The sequence below is a fragment of the Chelonia mydas genome, chromosome 6 (assembly GCF_015237465.2).
Source record: "Chelonia mydas isolate rCheMyd1 chromosome 6, rCheMyd1.pri.v2, whole genome shotgun sequence".
Classification (NCBI taxonomy): Eukaryota; Metazoa; Chordata; order Testudines; family Cheloniidae; genus Chelonia; species Chelonia mydas.
Window position 1 is genome coordinate 115,723,538 of NC_051246.2, and position 22,079 is coordinate 115,745,616.

At 46.6% G+C, this 22,079-nt stretch overlaps 1 protein-coding gene and 1 long non-coding RNA gene across 4 annotated transcripts in view; both read left to right on the forward strand.

Moving 5' to 3' along the window:
• Positions 1-1,164: 1,164 nt before the first annotated feature.
• LOC122466342 lies at positions 1,165-5,478 on the forward strand. The gene is made up of 3 exons (XR_006291761.1): positions 1,165-1,373; positions 3,799-3,923; positions 4,247-5,478. It is a non-coding gene; the product is annotated as an uncharacterized LOC122466342 (long non-coding RNA).
• Positions 5,479-7,834: 2,356 nt separating this feature from the next.
• Positions 7,835-22,079, forward strand: part of CEP170B (centrosomal protein 170B) — a 99,010-nt gene continuing 84,765 nt past the window's right edge. The window contains exons 1-2 of one of the 3 annotated variants that reach the window (XM_037901066.2): positions 7,835-8,308; positions 12,358-12,493. In XM_037901066.2, coding sequence (XP_037756994.1) covers positions 12,389-12,493 — 105 coding nt within the window. In that variant the 5' untranslated portion in view covers positions 7,835-8,308; positions 12,358-12,388. Of the gene's footprint in view, positions 8,309-8,507; positions 8,529-12,357; positions 12,494-22,079 lie in introns of those variants that run through there. The other 2 variants (XM_037901067.2, XM_043550233.1) reach the window with 2 other exon arrangements.

Sequence of the window (22,079 nt, forward strand, 5' to 3'; positions counted from 1 at the left end):
ATGGGTGAGAGAATTTTATCAATTACGTGCACTTACAGGCTCAAGCTTGAGAAACCTACAAATCAAACAGAAAGAAAACTCATCACAGTAGAGAGAGCAACAACTTGGGCTGCTGACTGCCTGTCCTTTCCATCCTCCCATGTAGGAAACTGCAAAACCCTGCTGCTTCCCTTATGAAACCAATCAACTTTCCATGAAGAATGATTTCTTTAAACATAGAATTGAAATAGCTCTAGCTTACAATAGGTGGCTCCTATTTAACAAACCACATGATACAACCATATATCCTTGACCTAATCTCATCAGGCAGCTTGGTATCTTCATTACTGCGCTTACTAATTACAGCTACCCAACACCAATAATTAAAACACACCTTTTAAATTCTTTTCCAGCAAAGATTTATACTGCACACATCCTAGGTGAAACATTATAACAATGAATGGTCACCACTCTCGTCCTGATATTTCTTGATTTTGCTGAGGGTATAAAAGGCTTACATTAAAAATAGCTTTATGATTTAGACTATATAATAAAAAGAAAATCATTATGCTAACTCTTTCGTGGCATATTTGGGAGAACGAATTCAACAAAGAATGGCATGTGTATCCTCACAAAAACTGCTAATGCAAATTAGATTTTATTTTATGAATTTCATAGTGCTAACATTAAATGTCAGGCTGGTATAATAGGGATATGAAGTCACTATAAAAATACAATGAATTGTAAAGTGAGAAGATATAGGGCCAGAGCCTCAGTTGCTATAAACTGATGCTGCTTCATAGGCCAATATCCAGCTGAAGATCTGGCCCTACAGTTTTTAAATCATGGAGCTTAAAATATTAACCTTGTGGAAATCACTCATTAAACCCTCCAAAATTATACAAAGGCTTTTACCAGGCCTTGTCAATCAGTCTATTAGACAGGATGGTATTCACAAAGGGATTTAGGCATTGCAATGCTTGACCATCACAACGCCTACCTTTCAGGTGCCAAGAAAATCACAGGAACAACAATGCAGTCCACAAAGCTGACTTAGGCGCTGCACAGGACGGCTTGCCCCAGGGCCTGGAAAGCGTGGGCTAAGCCAACCCTGATTACAGGATGAGTCCTACCTGAGAGGACTTAGGATTTCTGTATAAAAGGAGCTGGGGTAAGGCTGAAGAAAGCTTGCTGTGGGAAAGAACTAGAGGGTGAGAGGAGAAGAGTACAGTACAATCTAATCTAATCTATAGCAGCTGTAGAGAAAAGCTCAGAGCAGGAAAGGCAACTGCTGGGAAGAAAGTAAATAAGAAAAGCTCTTCAGGTAGGAAGGCCTGAGAGAGAGCCTGATAAAGCAAAGAAGAGACTGGGAGACCCAGAGGGGAAGTAAAGAGGTGAGGCAGGAAGTGGCCAAGGGAAACTGGCATAGAGACTGGACCTGAGGGTGCTGCTGCACCCCCTGGCTTGAAATGGCTTCCATCATATGCAGGGTTTACAGTTTGGCTTAATGGCACTCAGCACAACACCTGAATGGGGTAAAGGAGCTGTCCTAGCTGTGCAGTACAGGGTGTTTGGGCCAGAACCCTCAGTAGAGGGTTGGACTTGGGTTCCCCTACTGACCCCAAGGAGGGCGTATACAAATCCTCTACAGCAGCTGTTGAGCCCTGCAAGGGGCAACAGGCTGAACTGAGGAAGAGCCCCAGAAAGGGGGGAAGGATTTTTGTTTCTGTTAAAAGCAAGTTTTGACGCCTAGGTTAAATGACTGTGACCCTGGAAAGGGTGGACTAAAAACTGTGACTTAACTCATCCAGTGACTCAGCCCCCACTTATTCGGCAGAGACACCACCACAGCAATGGAGGAACTTGGGGCTGTCAATACGGGGCACTGGCCACATGAGGTGTTCCTAGGCCACATCCACTTGGGGGCGGGGGTGCCTAGCTGTGTAGACTCATTTACAGGTACCCTTAGGAGAAGGGGGAGAGAGAGGCCCCTAAGGAAGTGTCCACGCAAGCCAGCATGTTAGGTGGCTCCCTGCCTAAACTAGATGCTGACTAGAGGGGTGTGAGTGGGGCACCTGCCTTACTCTACACAACACAGGAATAGGCCACCTTATAACTCTTAGCTCAGTGGTTAGAGCACACAGCTGGGATGTGGGAGATACGCAGGTTGAATTCACCCCTTCTCTGCAGCTCTGCCAGAGGAGGAGGGAGGATTTCAACAGCGGTCTTCCCACCCGCTGCGATCATGCCCCCACCACTGAGCTATGGGAGGTTTTGATGCCAGGCTCCTTCAATCTCTCCTTTTGAAGCTGTTGCCCTCTTGATAAATAATGAGGGGTTAGAGCAGGGGGAACTGGAGCCAGGGTCTCCCTCTCCCTGGTAGGTGGTCCTCACTGGGCTGCAGAGCCATTCCCAGTCTCTCTTCCTCGCCCCCATACTTAGAATAGTCATTGGGCAGAGACAAAGAGGGTGTCCCACATCAGAATATCCTGTTTCTCTGGCAGAGAGGGGGGAACTGATACGAAGTCTCCTACTCCCAGCTCGGTGCTCTAACCTCTGGGCTAAATGCTATGTGATGGGCTCCTCTTTTGGAGGTTGGGCTCTGAGCACACCTACCAACTCGGGCAGCTGAATGCTTGTCTTCCCTCAGTTTGTGGATTGCTCTGGGGCTTAGGCAGGAGATAGACACCTGGATGCTTTGAGGGAGACAGCAGTGGGGGTGCTCAGAGACAGAAGTGCTCAGGGAAGTTTTACTCTGAAAAGCTTAGGCATTGTATGAGTTTAGGTAGCTACAGGGCTCAGCGGGAGCCAAAACTGGGACTTAAGTGCCTAAATACCTTTGTGGATCCCACCCTCAGGCCCCAATGCTGCAAACGCTTATGCTAGTGACTAACTATGGCCCTGAGCTGTCCTCTTTAGTTCAATGGGATGCCTCGTGCCTTAAGTGTTTGCAGGATTGGGGCCTCTTGCTAGATGTAAAATAGACTGGGATGTAATGTAAATGTTGGCACACAACACTGCCGGAATATTCTGCAGGGCTGGAGATAATACTTAGTGTGAAAGGAGGACCTGATTCTCCTCATTGCCTCTGCTGTAAATCAGGAGCCAGCAATGTGGTTACAGCAGTATAGAACCAGAGTAAGCGAAAAGAGAACCAGACTCATAAGCTGTAGAACGATTTATAATTGAAATACAACTACCAAGAAGCCCTATTAACCATTTAAAGGGACAGAGGTCAGGCTTTCAAAAGTGGCTAGTGATTTGGGGGTGGGGGGCAAATTGAGACCCCTTTAAAGGGCTGCGGTTTGCAGAGGGCAGGTTTTTGAACATTAGGCCCTTCTAAGGCATCTCCGGTTGGACACCTCAGAAAAACAAGGCCCTCCTACAGTTCTGTTTGAAAAAGATGTTGATAGGAAAACTACCCCCCATGAAAAAATGGGAGGGGAACGTGGACAAAGAAATTGATCTAGATGAGTGGGTGCCTCCATGGGAAAGGGGATAGACATCTTCAGTTTGCATAGTTCACAAAGAAAACTTTCATAAACTACTGTCTCGATGGCATTTGACTCCAGTTAAGCTCCATCAAGTTTTTGCTACTTGGGAGGCACTCTGTTGACAGGATTGTGGGGAACATACTGGCACACGTGGTGGTTGTGCTGCAGGAATTAGACCATCTGGGAAGGAAATTATTAAAGAGATTAATCTTATAACAAAAAATGCTAGCTTCCCAGAGATTCCCTGGCCTGCTTACTTAATGCTCCAGTGAGTAAAAGGTCTACATTTTAAACAGAACAAATTAACTTCTTTTATTGTTAACAGCAAGGCCTTGTATTGCTTATCCCTTGAAAAATGTGACTTCTGTAGAATTGTGGCAAAGTATGGACTGTCCTTGTGATGGATAAGCTTTACATCAAGAATGGACACAAGAGAAGTGCCCCAAAGAGGTAATTTGGTCACCCTTTTTTTACAGTACTTGGAGGAGGAGAGAATCTTTAGCCAGGTTCTTTGAGTATTAACCTGATCCTAAATAAGTAAGGTACGATGAAGTATTTTTAACGTTTTATTGTAAGCTTGCCTTAATAAAAAGTTTTAAAAAATCAATTGACTTGTAATTTTGGGGGAAGCCTTATGAAAACCTTGGTGTAGGGCTCAGCTGTGCACTCCCTGCTGGAAGACAATGAATGTTTTGGATATATGAGGAATGCCGGATCAGGCCTTTTATGCCATCTTCTAAGTACGCACAGATTCTTTCTCCTGCCTCTGACAGGAAGTCTGGGAATCCTGGCCTGAGGTGACATGAGAGAGCTCCAGGCACACACTAATCAAGACTGTATGCAGCAGCTGCTGCAGGTAGCTAGACTCTGAAGAAATGGCCCTCCTGCAATTAAGAAATCCTTGTTTTCTGAGAGACACGTGACTACCCTAACAGAACTGTGCCCACTGGGTAGCAGAATGCAGCTGTGTGGAGTGGGTTAAAATTCTTGTCAGACTTCATGACCTCTTGGGAGCCTTTACTAATGCATCTGAAAGGAAGTTATTCAAAAGTGAATGAAAGAACCTGGGGGATTGGTGAATGGCTAATATTTATATAGTGCTTTTCATCCAAAGGTCCCAGAGTGCTCAGCAAATTCACAAACTGCATGTGTACACGGAGCTCACCTCAGCCCACGTGCTGTGGGGTAGATCGTGGCAAACTTTAAAGAGTGCACAGTAACATTTTCTATCTAGTTTATTTATAAAAGGTAGCTAGCTACCTGATGGACAAAGCCTGGGTTGCTATGGCCTTAGCATTGTTGCAGAGAACAATTTTCCTGAAGGGGGGAATCTGAGGTAGTTATAGTGAAATCCATTATGGCTTTATACATTGTGTTCAGGACGTCAGCTGTACCAGTGTAAATTAGACTGCCCTAAGACTGCTCTAACTTAAATGTGGCTGCCAGCAATAACCCTGAGGAGCTGTTCTGGAAGCCAAAAATAGCCAGACTGCAGCAGTGCCAGAGCTTTTAAACCATTCAAAAATCTGCTAGAATTATTCTCCAGGGTCTGTATCTCCTAACTCTTTGCTCCCACTACATCATTGGAGCGGCATAAAGGGGCTGTAACACAATGTATAGTTAGGCCCTGTGTGTCTGTCTGAACTGTATTAAGTTAGAAGGAAAGGTCCAAGGAGCAGGGACTGAGGTGCCATCTATATTTTGTACAGTACATTGGTGGATGTGTACACCCACACAAAATAGTATCACTCTCAAAGGTACTAAGCGTACAGAGAGAGTGACTAAAACCTTTTTACAGGTACCTATGAACAAAGACGTGTCTAGAAGATGGTAGGCTCATGGAGAGAAATAAATTGTACCACTCTGGTCCTGTTGGGTGATTAGGCTAATAGAGAAACTTCTCAAGTGTAGTTCAACAGGAAGTGAAAATACTTATGAGATAAACAATGCAATAGTGAAATCAACCATAACTGCAAACGCAACCAAAGACTAAACTAAATAATGTAGTAAAGTTCACATTTATTTATAAAGGCCCTATAATAAATTATACCAACATCCCCAAAAATGCACAAGCAGATCTAAAGGGCCCATGAAAATGGCCCCAGAAAGGAGACAGTTCTCCACCTTGTCCACCTACAGAGAATCTACTGCTGGCTAAAGTGTTAGACTAAATAGATGTGCCTTGCACAAGATCCAAAAGGACACCAAAGGCAAGGGCTTGCCACTGAGAAAGTCCTACTGTCAGTCCCATGGAGCGCAACGCTGGAGCAGGCAAGAAGAAGAGAATCCTAGCCAAGCACCACTCCTGCAGGAGAGGCGGTCTCAGGCACAGCTGGATTTTAGGTCACTTAGGTCTCGGAAGAGAATCAATACACTGAGTTACATTTGGACACAAGGCATTTCCCAGAGAAGAACTCAAACATTCATTAAAGTGGGTAATCACAATGCAAACTATTAATAACTACGACTTTTAGAGTAGGGGAGGAAGAGAAGAAATGCAATCTCCTCTCCCAGTTGTGCTGTAGCTTCTCTCTCCCTCCTGAACGCTGGGACTTACAATCAATGGCCTTTCCTCCTGGTAACCATGATACCTACTAGTATTCATAGAGTGCTAATCACTGTATTATCTAGACATAAAGACATGAGAATGGATTCTGAATTCAGTTGTGACCAGTGTAAATCAGGGTAGCTCCACTGAAGTCAATGGAGTTATATTGACACAACACTGGTAGAAGTGAGCGTCCGCTGTAGCCTGTGCCACCATCTGCTACTGTAAATAGCTGGTTATGTCCCTAATCCAAATTCTTAAACATAACAAAGATGCCCATGTCGGTTCCTGGAGACCACATTGGTCCTGGTTTTCTGAGGTAGGTCCTAAGCAGCCACAGCTCTCACTGACTTCATCTGGGCACTCAGCACTTCTAAAAATCAGACCCTTCTCTCTACCAGACTCGCACACGGCTGGGCACATTCAGTACTTCATTTGTGCCAGGGCTGAGTCCCGGCACTTCTCGGCTTGGCAGTCCATAGCTCTGCCACCTCTGGGCTTGCCATGTCAGTTACAAAAGTAAAAAATGTTGCTCGAACCCGGGCAGTTACATTACAAATTAAGCACTGGATGCGTTCTAATAATACTCAGTGGCTCCAACAGGGAAAAGCTGGCTGACTGCTATCCATACTAGTGAGCATCAGCGATTTTCTAGTTACCTTTGTATATCACCATCCCTGAGGTGTTTTCCTGAACTTGTTCTCTTAACGATCTCTTATTCCATTCACAAACTCTCCAGATTACTCCAATCCCTTGTCGCTCTGAGATACGTTCCTTCAAGGAGTAGCAGCTAAGGATATTAAGTAGGATAAGCATGCTTTAAAAATGCATGCTGAATGGAATTTCAGCCTACTCCACTAAGCCAAAGGGGGTATGTCTACACAGCAATGTAGCCCAGGCTTGAGCCTGGGCTCACGCCTAACCCCTCTTGCATCCACACACCAATTGTGTTAACCTAGGGCTCGGACTTAAGGTCCCAGGCCCTTCCAGGGCTGGAAGATCTAAGCACGTGTTAAGCTGGGACCCAGGGTCCGAGCGCTATTGCTTTCCGATGTGCATATGGCCCCGGCTTGATTCGGGTCCTGGAAGTCTTCTGGATGTATCCCAGAGTTCCTTGGGAAAACCTGGAGGATCAGGAGCAGAACTCCATTCTTATTTCTGACACTGAATTTGCTGCATTAATTTTATAGCCTTGCGAACTGGAGATAATGCAGTCTACACCACAGAAGTGTTGCAAAGCTTAATTAATGTTTACAAAGCCCTTTGAGAACCTTGAATGAAAGACACTATAAAAGAGAAATACATTACTATTATTATTAGTGTTCATTATGAATGGGAAAGTCAAGTACCCAGCAATCAGATTAGGATCTGCCTACCGTGGCGCTACGTTGGGTGTTTAGATACCAGGATGAGAGGCACCTTTGAAATACCAGTGATCGCTAGATAGATCTTTTCTGGAACATCAACTAAATTTGGCACAACAACCAGCTACTAGCCTGCCAGCTGTTAAGGGCAAGGCCTTCGCCAACACTTTCATTAATAAATGGGTGAAAGTAGATGCACACCCTGGCATGCTCCGACCTGTGCATATGCAAGGAATGGGCGTGCTCGCAGAAGCTGGGGTTGCACATAAGCATCTGGCCAACTTCTTATGCACATTGGGTAATGTGCCTGCAAGCAAAAATGCCCACCCATTTTTGCACCCGCGCTTTTGACGATGCGTTGACAAAGTGCATTTAACAGGTGCATTTACTGTAAAGCCTGATGCACAGCTCCGATGCCCTATAAATAATAATCGGAGTGTAGCTCCTAAATCCGCCGGGGGTTGGAGGAAAAAGCCCTGCCCATTATCACGTCCTAACTCGTGGTTGGAACATGTCTGCTCCTTGCAGAACACACCCAAGCGCGTTGCAGCCAACTTCGCCGTGACTGGGGTCACAGCAGAGCTGAGGCTGCAGGCAGCTTTAATGTTTAAACCAGGCTGTCACCTGACCTAACCTGCCTTGTCTGCTCCGGAGAGGGCGGCTGCAGGCGAGACGGGATCGGGGGTGGTGGAAGGGGTAGGAGCCGCCTCCTGACGTCTAGAACCTGCCCTGCGAGTGCGGGCGGCGCTGCCTTCCCCTGGCAGGAGAGGGAAGGAGCCCGGCCGCAGCTGACAATGTGCAATGCCAGAGGAGCGGCCAGTCGGGCAGGCAGAGCCGGCTAGAGGCAGGCGCTGAGCCGGTACCTGCCGCCACCCGCACCTGGCGGAGCGGCAGGGGCAGGCGGCCGCGGCGGGCTGGAGCAGGTACCGGGAGGCCGGGCCGGGGAGCGAGGGGGATGGATCGGCAGCCGACAGGAAACAGCTGATCCTCGGTGGCTCTGGCCTGCGGCCTCCGCCACAGCAGCACCTGGCTGGATTGCAATGCACCAGCCGGCCCGGGCCTGCGTGCGGGCTCCGCGGGCGGAGGGGGGAGAAGCGGCGCCGCTGCCCGCTCGGTGCCTTGCCAAGGGGGCTGTGAGATGCGGTGGGGAGCCGGCTGCCGCCGGGCAGGGGGCGCAGGGGCTCGGGGTAGAGAAACGCGGGGGGGATCTGGGGTACAATGTCGAGAGCGGGGCAGGGGCGGAGGCGCAGGGCGCCTGGACCGAGACAGATCTGCCAGGCTGGGGGCCCCGGGGGAAGGCGGCTGGGCCCCTTTCCAAGATCTGGTGGCGGCGATTGATCGCTGGGGGGGGGCCGGGGCAGGGAAGGGGGGCCCGGGGAACTGTTCGTACGTTCTCCAGTCTAGGGCTGGGGGGGTGGGGGGCAGAGCTCCCCTCCCCCGGCTCGGCTCTGTTCCGTCCTCCCCCCTCCCCCCCATGATGATTTTGGGCAGGGAAATAGACAATGTGCTTTAAACCATCTTATCCCTGATCCTCCCCCTCCCCTTTCTTCAGCCCGGTCCTCTCGAGACAAAGAGCCCCGGTCTGCCTCCCCCATGACTAATGGGGTCCATCCCCCCGCTCCTTGGTCCCGCAGGCTGGAGGGTTTGTTGTCGCACCTTGTTTGGTTGGTGTTTTCCCTGGGTGTGGATGGCTGGCAGCAGCTTTCTAATGGTGGCGGATCATGGAGGAATATGCAAGCTAGCCGGTTTATTGGCATCAGTGGCCCACCAAACATGCAATCAGCATCTTAAACATCCCCTAGCGGGTTTTGTTCTCAATCTCTGCCCCTCCATTGTGGTGGATTTGATCACGTTAACATCCAGTGTGCGGCTTGGTAAATCCCCCCTCCCCACCCGTCTTCCTTTAAAAACAAAAACACTTGTATATTCAATGGGATTAAGTGGCTTTGTTCTGCCTTTTTTTTTTTTTTTTTTTTTGGCTTGTCTAAATAACCCTCCTCTCCTCCTAGAGATGTCCATAATAAGCATTAGTTTCAGTGGTGTCTGCTGCTAGGGGTGAGTGCTGATTAAAGATACAGCCTCTCTCCACTGAATCTAGCTAAGGGTTGCGGCTTCAATTCCTCCACTGACTTTCTGCATTGTGGGCCAATAGCCGCTTTATGGAGTGTTTATTCCCTTCCTCCTAGCAACAAATGCCAACATGGACACACTGCATGGCATTAGAAGCAAAATGTAGTGTCAAGAGGTGGGCTGAGTTGCTTTATCCCCGAGCGTTTCTGTAGGATTCGCAGCATAACAGTGCAGACCTTTCTGTCTGGGTCCCTGCCCTTCACAAATAGTTTTTGGTACGAACACAAGGCCTCCCGGCTTCTTGCACTTACAGCTTGAATGGCATTGTGCCCACTCACAAGTCGATGAGGCTGTTTTGAATAGGCTAGAGGTGACAGGGGAGTGGATTTACAGTGGCATCCTTTCTGCAGGAGAAGTCCTTCCCTTATGTCGGTTCCTGGGGCACTGGTGCCAGGTGGCTTTCTGTGATTGTTCACATCTAGGTACTTTTATGTTCCCAACAAGGAATACCTAAGAAGGGATGGAAGGAACCAGAGGAACTCGGGGGCACTCACAGATGCTAAAAAAGGAAAATAAAGGAAGCCCAGTAGTATGTGTTAGGGATACTCAGTCGTGTTCTAACCACTGACTGCTTGGTGTTGTATGGGATACAGATGAAGTCAGAATCCGTGCCCCAAGGAGTTAATAATCCTAGACAGACCACATCCAGAACCTCTCTCTGAGCCTCCTAAGGCAAGCACTATCTTGGAACTCATTTCAGTGTCCCTTGGGTGGATGATGGCATTATTTCTGATGCAGGATAGTGTTTGTTAGTCTTATCGCAGTTGCGGGCCCATGTCCCAGGAGTTAATAGTTCCATATCAGCCCAAAAGCCAAGTTAGGCACTTGCCTGAGAAGAGGATGTAAAGCCAAAGGTGCATAGCCCAAATTGCTCAAAAACTAGGGGTATCTTTTCATGTGAACTTAGTGTCATGTGACTTTGTTTACACACCGTAAAAAGGGGATAGTAATACTTGCCTCAGGGCTCATGAAGTTTACTTCATGTTTGAAATCTGCTTTGAGATCCTCAAAAGGAAGATTCTGTAATGCAGAGATCATGGGGCATGTGTTATGATAAATGGTCTCTTTCCCCTTCTTGCTGATTAGTATTGTTGTCCATCTAACAAAGCAGGATGGATCATCACACACACTCTCACCTATAGCTAGAAACAAAACTTTGAGAAGAGGAAGATGTGGGGGAAATCAAATGGATAGAAAAAAGAAGGGAGTCTAATTAGTGATGCATTCTTATTTTCATCGGGGATGGGGGGGGGTGGGAAGGTGAAGAGAGAGAGAAAAACGCTCCTCTTCCCCCCAAAGCAAATGGTTTTCTTCCCTATCCACTCTTGCCCAGGAACATCAGAAACCTAATGGGAGCGTACAAGCAGCGAACAGGTTTGCTGGAACAGTTGCCTGCAGAAGTCATGCTCTTCCTTTATGCATTAGCATTGCTGATCTCTGACCATTCCTACCTTAGAGTTAGACTGTGATTTAACAGTGAGCCTGGTATAATGGGAAGTATGTAGCTGCACTGTCCTGGAGCAGACTGGAGAGCAAACTGTGATACACCTCTGATAGCCACAGTCTGTTCCCTGTTTCTTCCCACTTGCTGCGGGGGTGGGGTGGGGAAGTAAAGAGCTACTAATATGAACAGTAGCAGGTTGCATCCCCCACCATGTACCAGCTGAGCTCCTGTGACTGGCTCATTGAGATGGGGGGGATGCAAGGCTCTGTCCACTCCCTGCCCTACATGGCCATTCCCCACCCACCTGCTCTTCCCCTCTCCATGTCTTGTGTTGTGCCTGCGATGCGGGTACCCCACAAAGGAGAATAAGAGGGCACGTTATGTCTCCTTACTCCCCGAGTTGGTATGGCCAGTTGTTATGAACCAGCTTGACTGTTTGAATATGGAGGTGGAGGAAGCATGCACTGTGCTCCTTGCCAATCTGGAGGATGCAGCAGGTTGCCAGTGCCCAGAGAATGCCTGGTCCAGAGAGCCTCCCTGCTTAAGAACAAAACGGCCATACAGGTTCAGACCAATGGTCCATCTAGAGCAGCGGTTCCCAGACTTGTTCTGCCGCTTGTGCAGGGAAAGCCGCTGGCGGGCCGGGCCGGTTTGTTTACCTGCCGCGTCCGCAGGTTCGGCCGATCGTGGCTCCCAGTGGCCGCGGTTCGCTGCTCCAGGCCAATGGGAGCTGCTGGAAGCGGCGGCCAGTATGTCCCTCGGCCCACACCGCTTCCCACACCTCCCATTGGCCTGGAGCAGTGAACCGCAGCCACTGGGAGCCGCGATTGGCAGAACCTGCGGACGCGGCAGGTAAACAAACCGGCCCGGCCCACCAGGGGCTTTCCCTGCACAAGTGGCAGAACAAGTTTGGGAACCACTGCTCTAGACCAGTATCCTGTCTTCTGACAGTGGCCAATGCCAGGTGCGCAGAGGCAATGAACAGAACAAGTAATCATCAAGTGATCTATCCTCTGTTGCCCATTCCCAGCTTCTGGCAAACAGAGGCTAGGGACACCATTCCTGCCCATCCTGGCTAATAGCCAGTGACTGACCTATCCTCCATTAATTTATCTAGTTCTTTTTTGAACCTTGTTATAGTCTTGGCCTTCACAACATCCTCTGGCAAAGAGTTCCACAGGTTGACTGTGCGTTGTGTGAATAAATACTTCTGCTTCTATACCACCTGTCGGCTTTGTAGCCATTGGATTCTGGTGGCCATGTATTTTAATCTGTTTATAAACTCCCACAAAACTTGCTTAATTCATTTAGATTAATTTCAGTGCTGTCAATTAACTTGCTTCTGTTACTGGCCAATAAGTAATAACAGACTATATATGTGTTGTTTTATTTGTTCAGGATGTTTAAAGGTTAAGTGCCAAACACCAAAATGAGTGTGACTTCGTGGTTCCTGGTGAGCAGCACTGGCATTCGCCACCGGCTCCCTCGGGAGATGATATTTGTTGGCAGAGATGACTGTGAACTAATGCTCCAGGTAAATATATTTTCATAAAAAAATTTCTGATCTGGTAAATATCCCTTGAAGATGTAGTAGATGCCTTGACTGTGAAGTTAGGGGTCTAGATGCTGTTGCAGACCTAAATGTTGCTTTTAAATAAATCCCCTAGTTCATAAGAACTTGATTTGAGGCTAAATTTACCATATCCACAGAGGTTTAATGGACTTGTGAAAGTGACAATGAGCTTTCTCAGATGGTCTAGTGATTAGTCTGAGGGTCAGGGCTTCATTAGCTGTAAGATAACAGCCTGGAACAGATTAACGGTGCTACTCCTGAGGGAATTCTGAGCCAAAAAATTAAAAATTCTGTGCCAAAATTTTAAAAGTTCTGTGCACAATATTTTAAAATTCTGCATATTTTATTTGTCAACACAATATAATTATGCCATTTTCAATTATTTTGATCATTTATTTCAAAATACCCATCAACAAGTGTGTCTGTAACAATACAGACAACAAAAAAGAGTCAGAAAATTTGTTTTGACAAATAGATTCCTTATTCCACATATTAGCACATTTATATGGCTCCACAGAGCAGAGGGCAATACTAATATTTCCATGTATGTCAAGCACAGAAGACTTCAAGGGCATGTCTACACAGCAAAGGAAACCCTGTGGCTGGTCTGTGGGGCTGTTTCCTTGCTGTGCAGAATTGCGGGCTCAGACTAGAACCAAAGGTCTAGGACCCTCCCACCCGGAAGCGTCCTAGAGCCTGGGCTCCAGCCCCAGTCCAGAAGTCTACACAGCAATGAATCAGCACCGCAACCCACGCACCGCGAGCCCGAGTTGGCTGGCACAAGCTAGCCAGAGGTTTTTCTTTGCTGTGTAGACATATCCTAAAGGGCAGGACATCCTTAGGAGTGAATTTAGGCCCTGATCTGGCACAGCACTGAAACATGTACAGATAATTCAGCACCTGACTAACAGCTGGAGCTCAGCACACGGTAGGAGCCATCGGCTGGGACCTCCCCAGTCCTGCCCCTCTCTGGCTCCAGGCGCAACACGATAGTAAGCAAGAGGGACAGCATCTTGTACACACGCTCCGTCGCGCCCACCTGTGCGGTGATTTACGTTTCCCCTGGCTGGTCCCAGTGGCCAAACCAAATGGACCTGCATGGGGCGTGTGAATCAGTTATTCTGCAGGGAAAGAGTAAAATCTGCAGGGGACATTAATTCTGCACTTGTGCAGTGCTGCAGAATTCCCTCAGGAGTAACATTACTGATGCTCATACAGACACTATACAAAAGAAACACGATTCTGTCCTGTCATGCTGAGTGGTTAGGCTATTTTTTCCTGTAGATTTTACTGCATATACCATCCATTGATGCTTGTGATTTTGATTTTTGCTAACTTAACATTTAATTACATTGTTAGTGCTTTCAGAGTAAACATCGAAGCCAGGGACTTAAAGGAAACTCTAATGTTCAGTGCAGAAACTTTAGCTGATGTGGTGGTGTGAACTAGATGGCATCCTTCTGTCCCAAAAAGTTACTGTGTTACTTGTACATAAAGATGATTTTCTCCCACCCCCCTGTGGAATAATCCAGTTTGTTCGCAGTCTTGGCCTTGATGGTCAGATGTTTCAGCTAAACAATGCTACATATTGTTGAACATACAGATGTACAAACTGGAGAAGAACATTAACCAGGAGCCCTTCGCCTTAGGATTTCGTGGAAATTCAGGTCCAAAATTCTTGGATTTGGCCTCTCAGAAACATTAATATTTAGATGCAGAGAGATCTTCATTGTGGGGTGGTTGTTTTTTTAGTTACAAATGAACTGGGCTGCAAAGAGGGGAAAGAGCTTTGTCTTGTGCTGTCTAAAGCAGAGTTTCCTGTACACTCAGCCCCAGATCACTGGTTGCAGCATTTAGTGGTGGTTGGCAGAAAGCTGGCTGTTGTGCAGTGGGGCTCTCTTCCCGGTTTCCACCTGCTAAATAGAGTAGAGACATGTCATAAATGCTTTTCTAATATTGTTTTCCAGTGCACACCATTTTTGTAGCTGCTGCAGGGACTTTGTGTGATTACGGATGGGAGGGGAGAGATTGGGTTTCCAATCAGAGGGGAGGTGTTGACAAGCAATCAATCTATTAAGATGTGGTCTAGCTATAACAACATTTGAGAAACCTCTACTCAGAAGGAATACTTGATGTTTTGGGGGCATTGATTTGCAATGAATGAAATGGCTAGACTGGATTTTCCAGAGTTTGCCACTCCAGCATCGTATTGTTTCATTTATTGGGGATTCCCTTGATCATGCTTTCTTGGATTGTCTTCTTATATTTCTATGTTTGGAAGTGGGAAATAAGACGTGCAGAGGTAAAAAATGTCCTAATATTTTCTGTAGGGCTGTATCTGACTGTTCAAACAACCTGATTGTTCCAAAGGGCTTGAGTCTTTAAGTGACCAACTTGAGGCCTTTTAAAGGAACCTGATTTCATAGGGTGGGTGCTTGGCACTTTCTGAAAATCAGATGGCTCTAGTTGGGCACTCAAAAATGGAGACCCCAAATAATAGTCACTCTTAAAAACCTTGGTCGCTGTTTCTTTCAGTGTTAGCCCATTGCAGAGCTAGCAGACTGGACCCTCCCCATTCCTCTGGTGCAGTATTTCCATCTGAGGAGTTGCTCTGTGAGGCTGATTCAGTGCCGTGCTGCTCCTGGACTAACAGACTCATGCCATCAGCAGCAAAGCCGAGCAGCAGGGATCCTTTTAAATTCCAATCTGGTTCTTTTTGGTGGGTCACAGGTCGGGGGAAATGAAGTATGCGCCAGTAGAAGTTGTGAGGAGGATGTGATTGTGGTTGGGAGTCTGGGAGAGAGAGTGAAGGGAGGCGGGTTTAACTGCTCACCCAGACTGAAAGCTGTGGATTGCTTCTTAAGGCCAGTTGGTTGATGTTCTGAGTGCATTTCTTTGCTGTCCTCAGTAAAAAGTCTTACTCTTGCTCAGGGGTGCCCAACCTATGGCCCGCGGGATACATACATAGCCCACCAGAGCATTTCATGAGGCGGCAGGGCTCGGGCTGTCAGCCCCAGGCAGAGAATGTGTTTGGTCCACACAAGGCTGTGCTTAGGTTTGTGTGGCCCTCTTGTGTAATAAGGTTGGGCGCCACTGCTTTAGATGATACTTAACTTCTCATTTTGAGCAGCATAGTGGATTATTGTACTAGCTATTCACTTCTAGAGACGTTCTTCAGAGCTGTCTTAGGTTCCAGATGAAATGAGTTTACAGTAATCTAAGGCAGATTATAGAATTTTCACGTCACATATGTGTTTGCAAAGTTGCATGTGGGCAGATGGAGGTTGGGGTCTAAAAATAGACCTCTTGCTACAACGACTTTATCACAAAACCACTGTGCAGACTGGCATGACAGTTTGTCTTTGAAGGGGCATAAGAAGTGGGAACGATGCACGCTGCATTGCATAGAGGTGTATTGGCAAAGCTCTTGTGTGGGGACCGTACTACTAGTTTACTGGAACCAGTACATTTGTTTGTAACTTCTGGGTCAGCGTGCTTACTGAAAAGTTATTTTGTTTGTAAGTGTGTTTTCGGGGATCGAGCCATTAGCAATAAATTATTCCTAGTACACATACAACAGACTGTTATTGTCAGGGGAATGGAATGTATAACCTAATAGGTCTCTACCATTATGATTATTTAGTAGTTGTACTGTGGTAATGACGAAGAGCCTGATCAGGGCCTCATGTGATGCAAAAGACAGTCCCTGCCCCAGAGAGCACACTATCTGTTGTTCTGCTGCTCTAGGAATTATTTTGTGGGGTGAGGAGGGAATAGATTCTTATTTTTAAATTTCTTGAGTTGAGCTGCTTCCAGGTAACAATAGATTCCTAAACAATTAAAATGCTTTACTGTTTCATTACAGAATTATAAAGGGATGCTGTATGCTTTATTTTGACCCGGGTTTGCTTATTTCATCCAAAGGACTGGATCTACTGTTGAAGAAGATTGTAGCCTTAAAGCTTGAAACTAAATTGGTTTGCTAGGCAGGAACTTAATCTTTCTGGAACTCTTCTACACCTACTTAGAGGATTAGAAATATTTAAAATACTTCTGCAGTGTTGTCAGTCTTTCTAGTGCAAGTATTTCCACTTTTTAGGCATGTTTTGGTTCTGAACATTGGTAAAAGGGAAAAACTGGGTATAACTTGTATTTTGAAGTGCAGCCTGGATTAGTATAAATAGTTAGGGGTTCAGTTCTGTTATTCTCACGCTGAGTTGTACTTTGCTCTTCAAGCAGTCCTCTTGATTCCAATGAGATTATCCAGGGAGTAAGGTATTATTCAACAGGAGTAAAAGTTTCAAGATCCACCTCTTAATAACATAGTAAAGAATGCCAATTTTGCATGACCTTTTGAGGGAAAAAATCAATTTTAAAAAAATATTTCCCATTAAGATGTTTTGGTTTTGGTCAAAACCATTTTTTCCCCCAGGGGGAACTTAGGGGGAAAACAACAACAACTTTTTTCAAACTTCCCTGAAAAATATAATTGGCATTTTTAATCAACTCTGACCTTCTTTTTAATCTTTTTTGTATTTGGGGTTTGAACAAAAATGAGGAGAATTATATTTTCATAAACTGAAAATTCTTACTGAAAACTAACCACTAAAAAAACAAGACTGGCACTCTGAGCAGTGAGCAGGGAAGAGAAAGCTGGAATTGGTTGGGCGCCAAGGGGTCAGGGATTAAGAACCAATGTGATGCGGGAAGGGGGAAGAGAGGCCCTGGGATGCAGGGGAGAGCTGGAACTGGCCAGGCAAAGAGACTGGGAAAAGGAGCCAGGAAGGGGGGAGACTGGGATAGAACCTGGGAGGGTGTGGGTGGTAGACTGAGATTGGATGAGGAGCCCAAAGAGGGGTACATTAGGAATGGGCACCGGGATGTGTGGGGAGGGTTAGGGAAGAGTCAAATCGCATGAGGGGCTGTGAATGGGAACTGAGGCTGGTTGGGGAAGGACACGGGGACTGGGTGTGGGATGGTAAATACTCTGATAAATCAGGTCCAAGGTGTCTAAAACTGGGCATCCAAAATTAGTGGAAACTTTTGACCTAAATCATTTTGTGCCTCAGCTCCCCATCTGTAAAATGCAGGGGTGTTGGGAAGATAAATTCATTAATGTTTATGAAACACTTAGCTACTAACTCACAGAACTCTTCATGAGAAGAAAATCTAAGGGATAAAGGAGTTCAGGAGAGCTGGCAGTTTTTAAACGCACAACAGCAAACTATCCCCATATGAAGAAAAGATAGGAAGAATAGTAAGAGGCCATTATGGCTCCATCATTTGCTCTTCAATGACCTGAAAATCAAAAAGTGGAAATATGGACAACTTGCTTGTGTTGTTCTTTTGTACTCATGTTTTGCATGTAGACACAAATTCAGAACTTCTAACACCATGCATTACACCTAGCAAGGGGCATAAAATGCAGTAAGAAGAGGTCCTAGAAATATATTAGGAGCAAGATGAAGGAAAGTTTAGGCCCTCTACATAATGGGGAAGGAGAGCTAATAACGGATGACATCAATAAGGCTGAGTTGTTTAATGCCTATTTTGCTTTAGTCTTCACTAAAAAGATTAATTGTGACTAGATGCTTAACACAATTAATATTAACCAGGGGGAAGGAACACAAGCCCGAATAGGGAAGAACAGGTTAAAGACTATTTAGATAAGTTAGAAGGATTCAAGTCAGCAGGGCCTGATGAAATTATTCTAGGGTACTTGAGGATAGACCCCTGCAAATCCGTGGATATTCGCAGACCATTTTTGCAGATACAGATTTTATATTGAGAGCCCTGCAAATCTGTGGAGATCTGCTTTATATCCGTGGACCATTTGTGCGGCTCATGGATCGGATGCGGATACAAATGTTGTATCCATGCAAGGCTCTACTTAAGGAACTAGCTGAAGCAATCTCAGAACCCTTAGCAGTTATCTTTGAGAACTCATGGAGGGTGGGTGAGGTCCCAGAGGAATGGAGAAGGGCAAACATAGTACCTGCCTTTAGAGAGGAAACAAAGAGGGCCCGGGGAATAATAGACGAGGCAGTCAGCCTAACGTCAATACCTTGAAAATACTGAAACAAATTATTATGCATTCAGTTCGTAAGCACCTAGAAGATAGTAGGGTAAAGAGTAATAGCCAGTATGGATTTGTCAAGAACAAATCATGCCAAACCAACTTAATTTCCTTCTTTGAAAGGGTTACTGGCCTAGTGGATGGGGGAAGCAGTGGATGTTGATTTTAGGAAGGCTTTTGACACAGTCCCACATGACATTCTCATAAGCAAACTAGGGAAATGTGTTCTAGATTAAATTACTATGAGATGGGTTTACAACTGTTTGAAAGACTATCAACGAGTAGTTGTCAATGGTTCGCTGTCAAGTTGGGGGGGAAGTATCTAATGAGGTCCTGTAGGGATCAGTTCCAGACCATGTACTATTCAGTATTTTCATTAATGACTTTGATAATGGAGTGGAGAGTATGCTTCTAAAATTTGCTGATGTCACCAAGCTGGGAGAGGTTGCAAGCACTTTGGGGGATGGGTTAGAATTTAAAGTGACCTTGACAAATTGGAAAATTAGGCTGAAATCAACAAGATGAAATTCAATAAAGACAAGTGCAAAGTACTTCACTTAGGAATTAAAAATCAAATGCATGGCTACAAAATGGGGAATAACTGGTAGGCAGAGTACTGCAGAAAAGGATCTGGGGGTTATAGTGGACCACAAATTGAATATGAGCCAACAATGTGCTGCAGTTGCAAAAAAAGGCTAATATTGTGGGATGTATTAACAAAAGTGTCGTATGAAAGATACGGGAGGTAATTGTCCCACTCTACTCAGCTGGAGTACTGTGTCCAGTTTTGGGTGCCACATTTTAGGAAAAAGGTGAGGAATTGGAGAGCGACCAGAGGAGAGCAACACAATATTATAAAATGTTTAGAAACCTGACCTATGAGAGAGAGTTAAAAATAACTGGGCATGTTTAATCTTGAGAAAAGAAAACTGCAGGGGGGTGGATGGGAACCAGATAAGTCTTCAGATATGTTAAGGGCTGTTATGAAGAGGACTGCGATCAGTTGTTCTCTATGTCCACTGAAGGTAGCACAAGAAGTAATTGGTTTTATCTGTAGCAAGGGAGGTTTAGGTTTAGCCCCTGTCTACACTACAAAATTAAGTTGACCAAAGTTATGTCAATGTACATGTCCACATTATGTCCCCTCTGTTGCTGGTGCATGTCCTCACTAGGAGCGCTTCCGTCGACTTAACTGTATGGGGCATTGTTGGACACTGACAGCTGGAGCCCACCCCCACAGGACTATGGGGCTATGGCTGTCGGCCCCAGGTGGGGGGGGCGCTCTGGCTGTCAGCTGCATGCGGGGCTGACAGCCAACAGGCGATGTAAATAATGCAATGTCTCCACAGCCACTACATCGACCTATGTGCTATGCCTCTCGCAGAGGTGGAGTTATTAGGTCGGTGTAGTGGGCAACTTACATCGATGGGAGCAACATTGTAGTGTAGACACTGACCGATTTAGACTGGGCCTAAGATATTAGGAAAATCTTTCTAACTATAAGGATAATTAAGCACTGGACAGTGGCATAGCTACAGTGGTGCAAATGGTGCAGTTGTACCAGGGCCCATGAGGTTATGGGGTTCAATCATCACTGAAGCTGAACTGGACCACCATGGAAGAGTGAGGCTCACTGGCCCCACAGGGCACTGGGTGAGGCTGGAATGGGAGGTCCCTCTGGCTGGGGTAACCCTGGGCATGAGCAACTGACAAGGACACGTGGAGAAGGCATGGGGGCGGGGGTCAAAGTGCTTGGGGATGTGCAGGGACAAGGGTTGCCTGAAGATGGGAGATGTGGCCCCCTCCTAGAGAGAGCACGCAAGGTAAAAGCCACTTTGTATGGGTGGGGACTAGGAAGGGTTGGGGGAGGGGGACTGTAGGATTGGAAGACGGGAACTGGGGGGCTAGATAGGAGATAGGGAGATGGAGCAGAACTGGGTGGAGCTGGGGTGCTTGATTACAGCTATTTAGGATGGGGGAAGAGGGTTGGAGTGCAACTTGGTGGGTCTGGATCACAGCTGGGGAGCTGCAGCGTGTGGCAGACTGGGGTTGGAGCCGAGCTGGAGGGGACTGAGTGGGGAAGCTGAGAGAGGGCTTGTGGGGGCCTGAAATGGGGCTGGGAGGGGGATCAGGAAAGTTGGAGGGGTAGAAAGGGGAACTAAAAGGGCCTGGAGAGGTGATTGGATTGGGGTTGGGAGAGCTGGGGGTCTATAGGGAGGCTGTGAGGGAGCTGGAGGGAATCTAGGCAGGAGCTGTGGGACGGGAGAGCTGGACTGGGGCTATGGGGAGCTAGGCAGGAGCAAGTGGATGGGTGGGGGGCTGTATTGGGGTGAATTTCAGAATTGGGAAGGGGGCCTCTAATTTATTCTTGCACAGGGGCCTTCTGGGGCCTTGCTAGGCCATTGGCTCTGAAATAGGTTACCAAGGGAGGTTGTGGAATCCCCGTCATTAGAGGTTTTTAAGAACAGGTTAGTCAGACGCCTGTCAGGGATGGTCCAAGTTTACTTGGGCCTGCCTGAGTGCGGGGGACTGGGCTTGATAACCTCTTGAGGTCCCTTCTTGTCCTACATTTCTATGATTCTGTAGTGATGAGCACCACAGAAAAGCCTATGAGGAAATTAATGACTTTGTCTTCAGAGCAGGGGTTGAACAACGTGCAGTAAATAAGGAACCGCATAGAGAATAACGAAGAGAAAACAAAATATTGAACAGCTGCTCATTAAGTGAGCACTCTCTACCCTTTGCACTGAATGAGAGAGCATTTTTCCCACCAGATCCCGATGTGGTTATGTAATTAAATACGGTCTCATAACGCATAGGTCCAATGTGTCTGAATTAAGATTGCATAGGCAACATTACTTCTGATGTTTCCTAACTTCTGAGTGTTTGAATTTGCAACCTTAATAGTGTTCTTGTTTTTTTGGTCTCATATGTATAGCGTATACTAAACATACAGAGCTATGGCTTCAGGGAAATGGCCATGAACTTTTTAATCTACTTGGCTACATTTTCACTCTCGCCACTGCTCTTGGGTGAATTCATCTTGCGCTGCAGCACCCTTCCGGAATACCCGGGCTCTGGAGACTCTCTGAGTTCTGCAGAGCCAGCGCCACTGGTTCTAATGCCCTTCCGCCCCTCTGGTGGAGGCATTGGTGCTGGCGTTGTCTGGGGTGGAAGCAAGAGAGGTCAGGGCAATCCTGTGCTCCAGCCTGACTATACCATTGCAGGGGCCCATAGGGTCTGAACCAGCCCTTCATTACAGGAGGCAGAAGCTGCCTCCCCTCTGTCTTAGGGCTGACTTTAGCACCAGTGCTGGAAGGACAGATCTCACCTCAGGTCTCAGATTACCCTAAACTATTTATTTGTTCATTAAGTGGGCTAGTCGCCTCACAGACATGTCTGAAGTAGGCCTATCGATGAATCGCAGTTAACTCAAAAAAATTTATCGCAATTAATTGCACTGTTAAACAA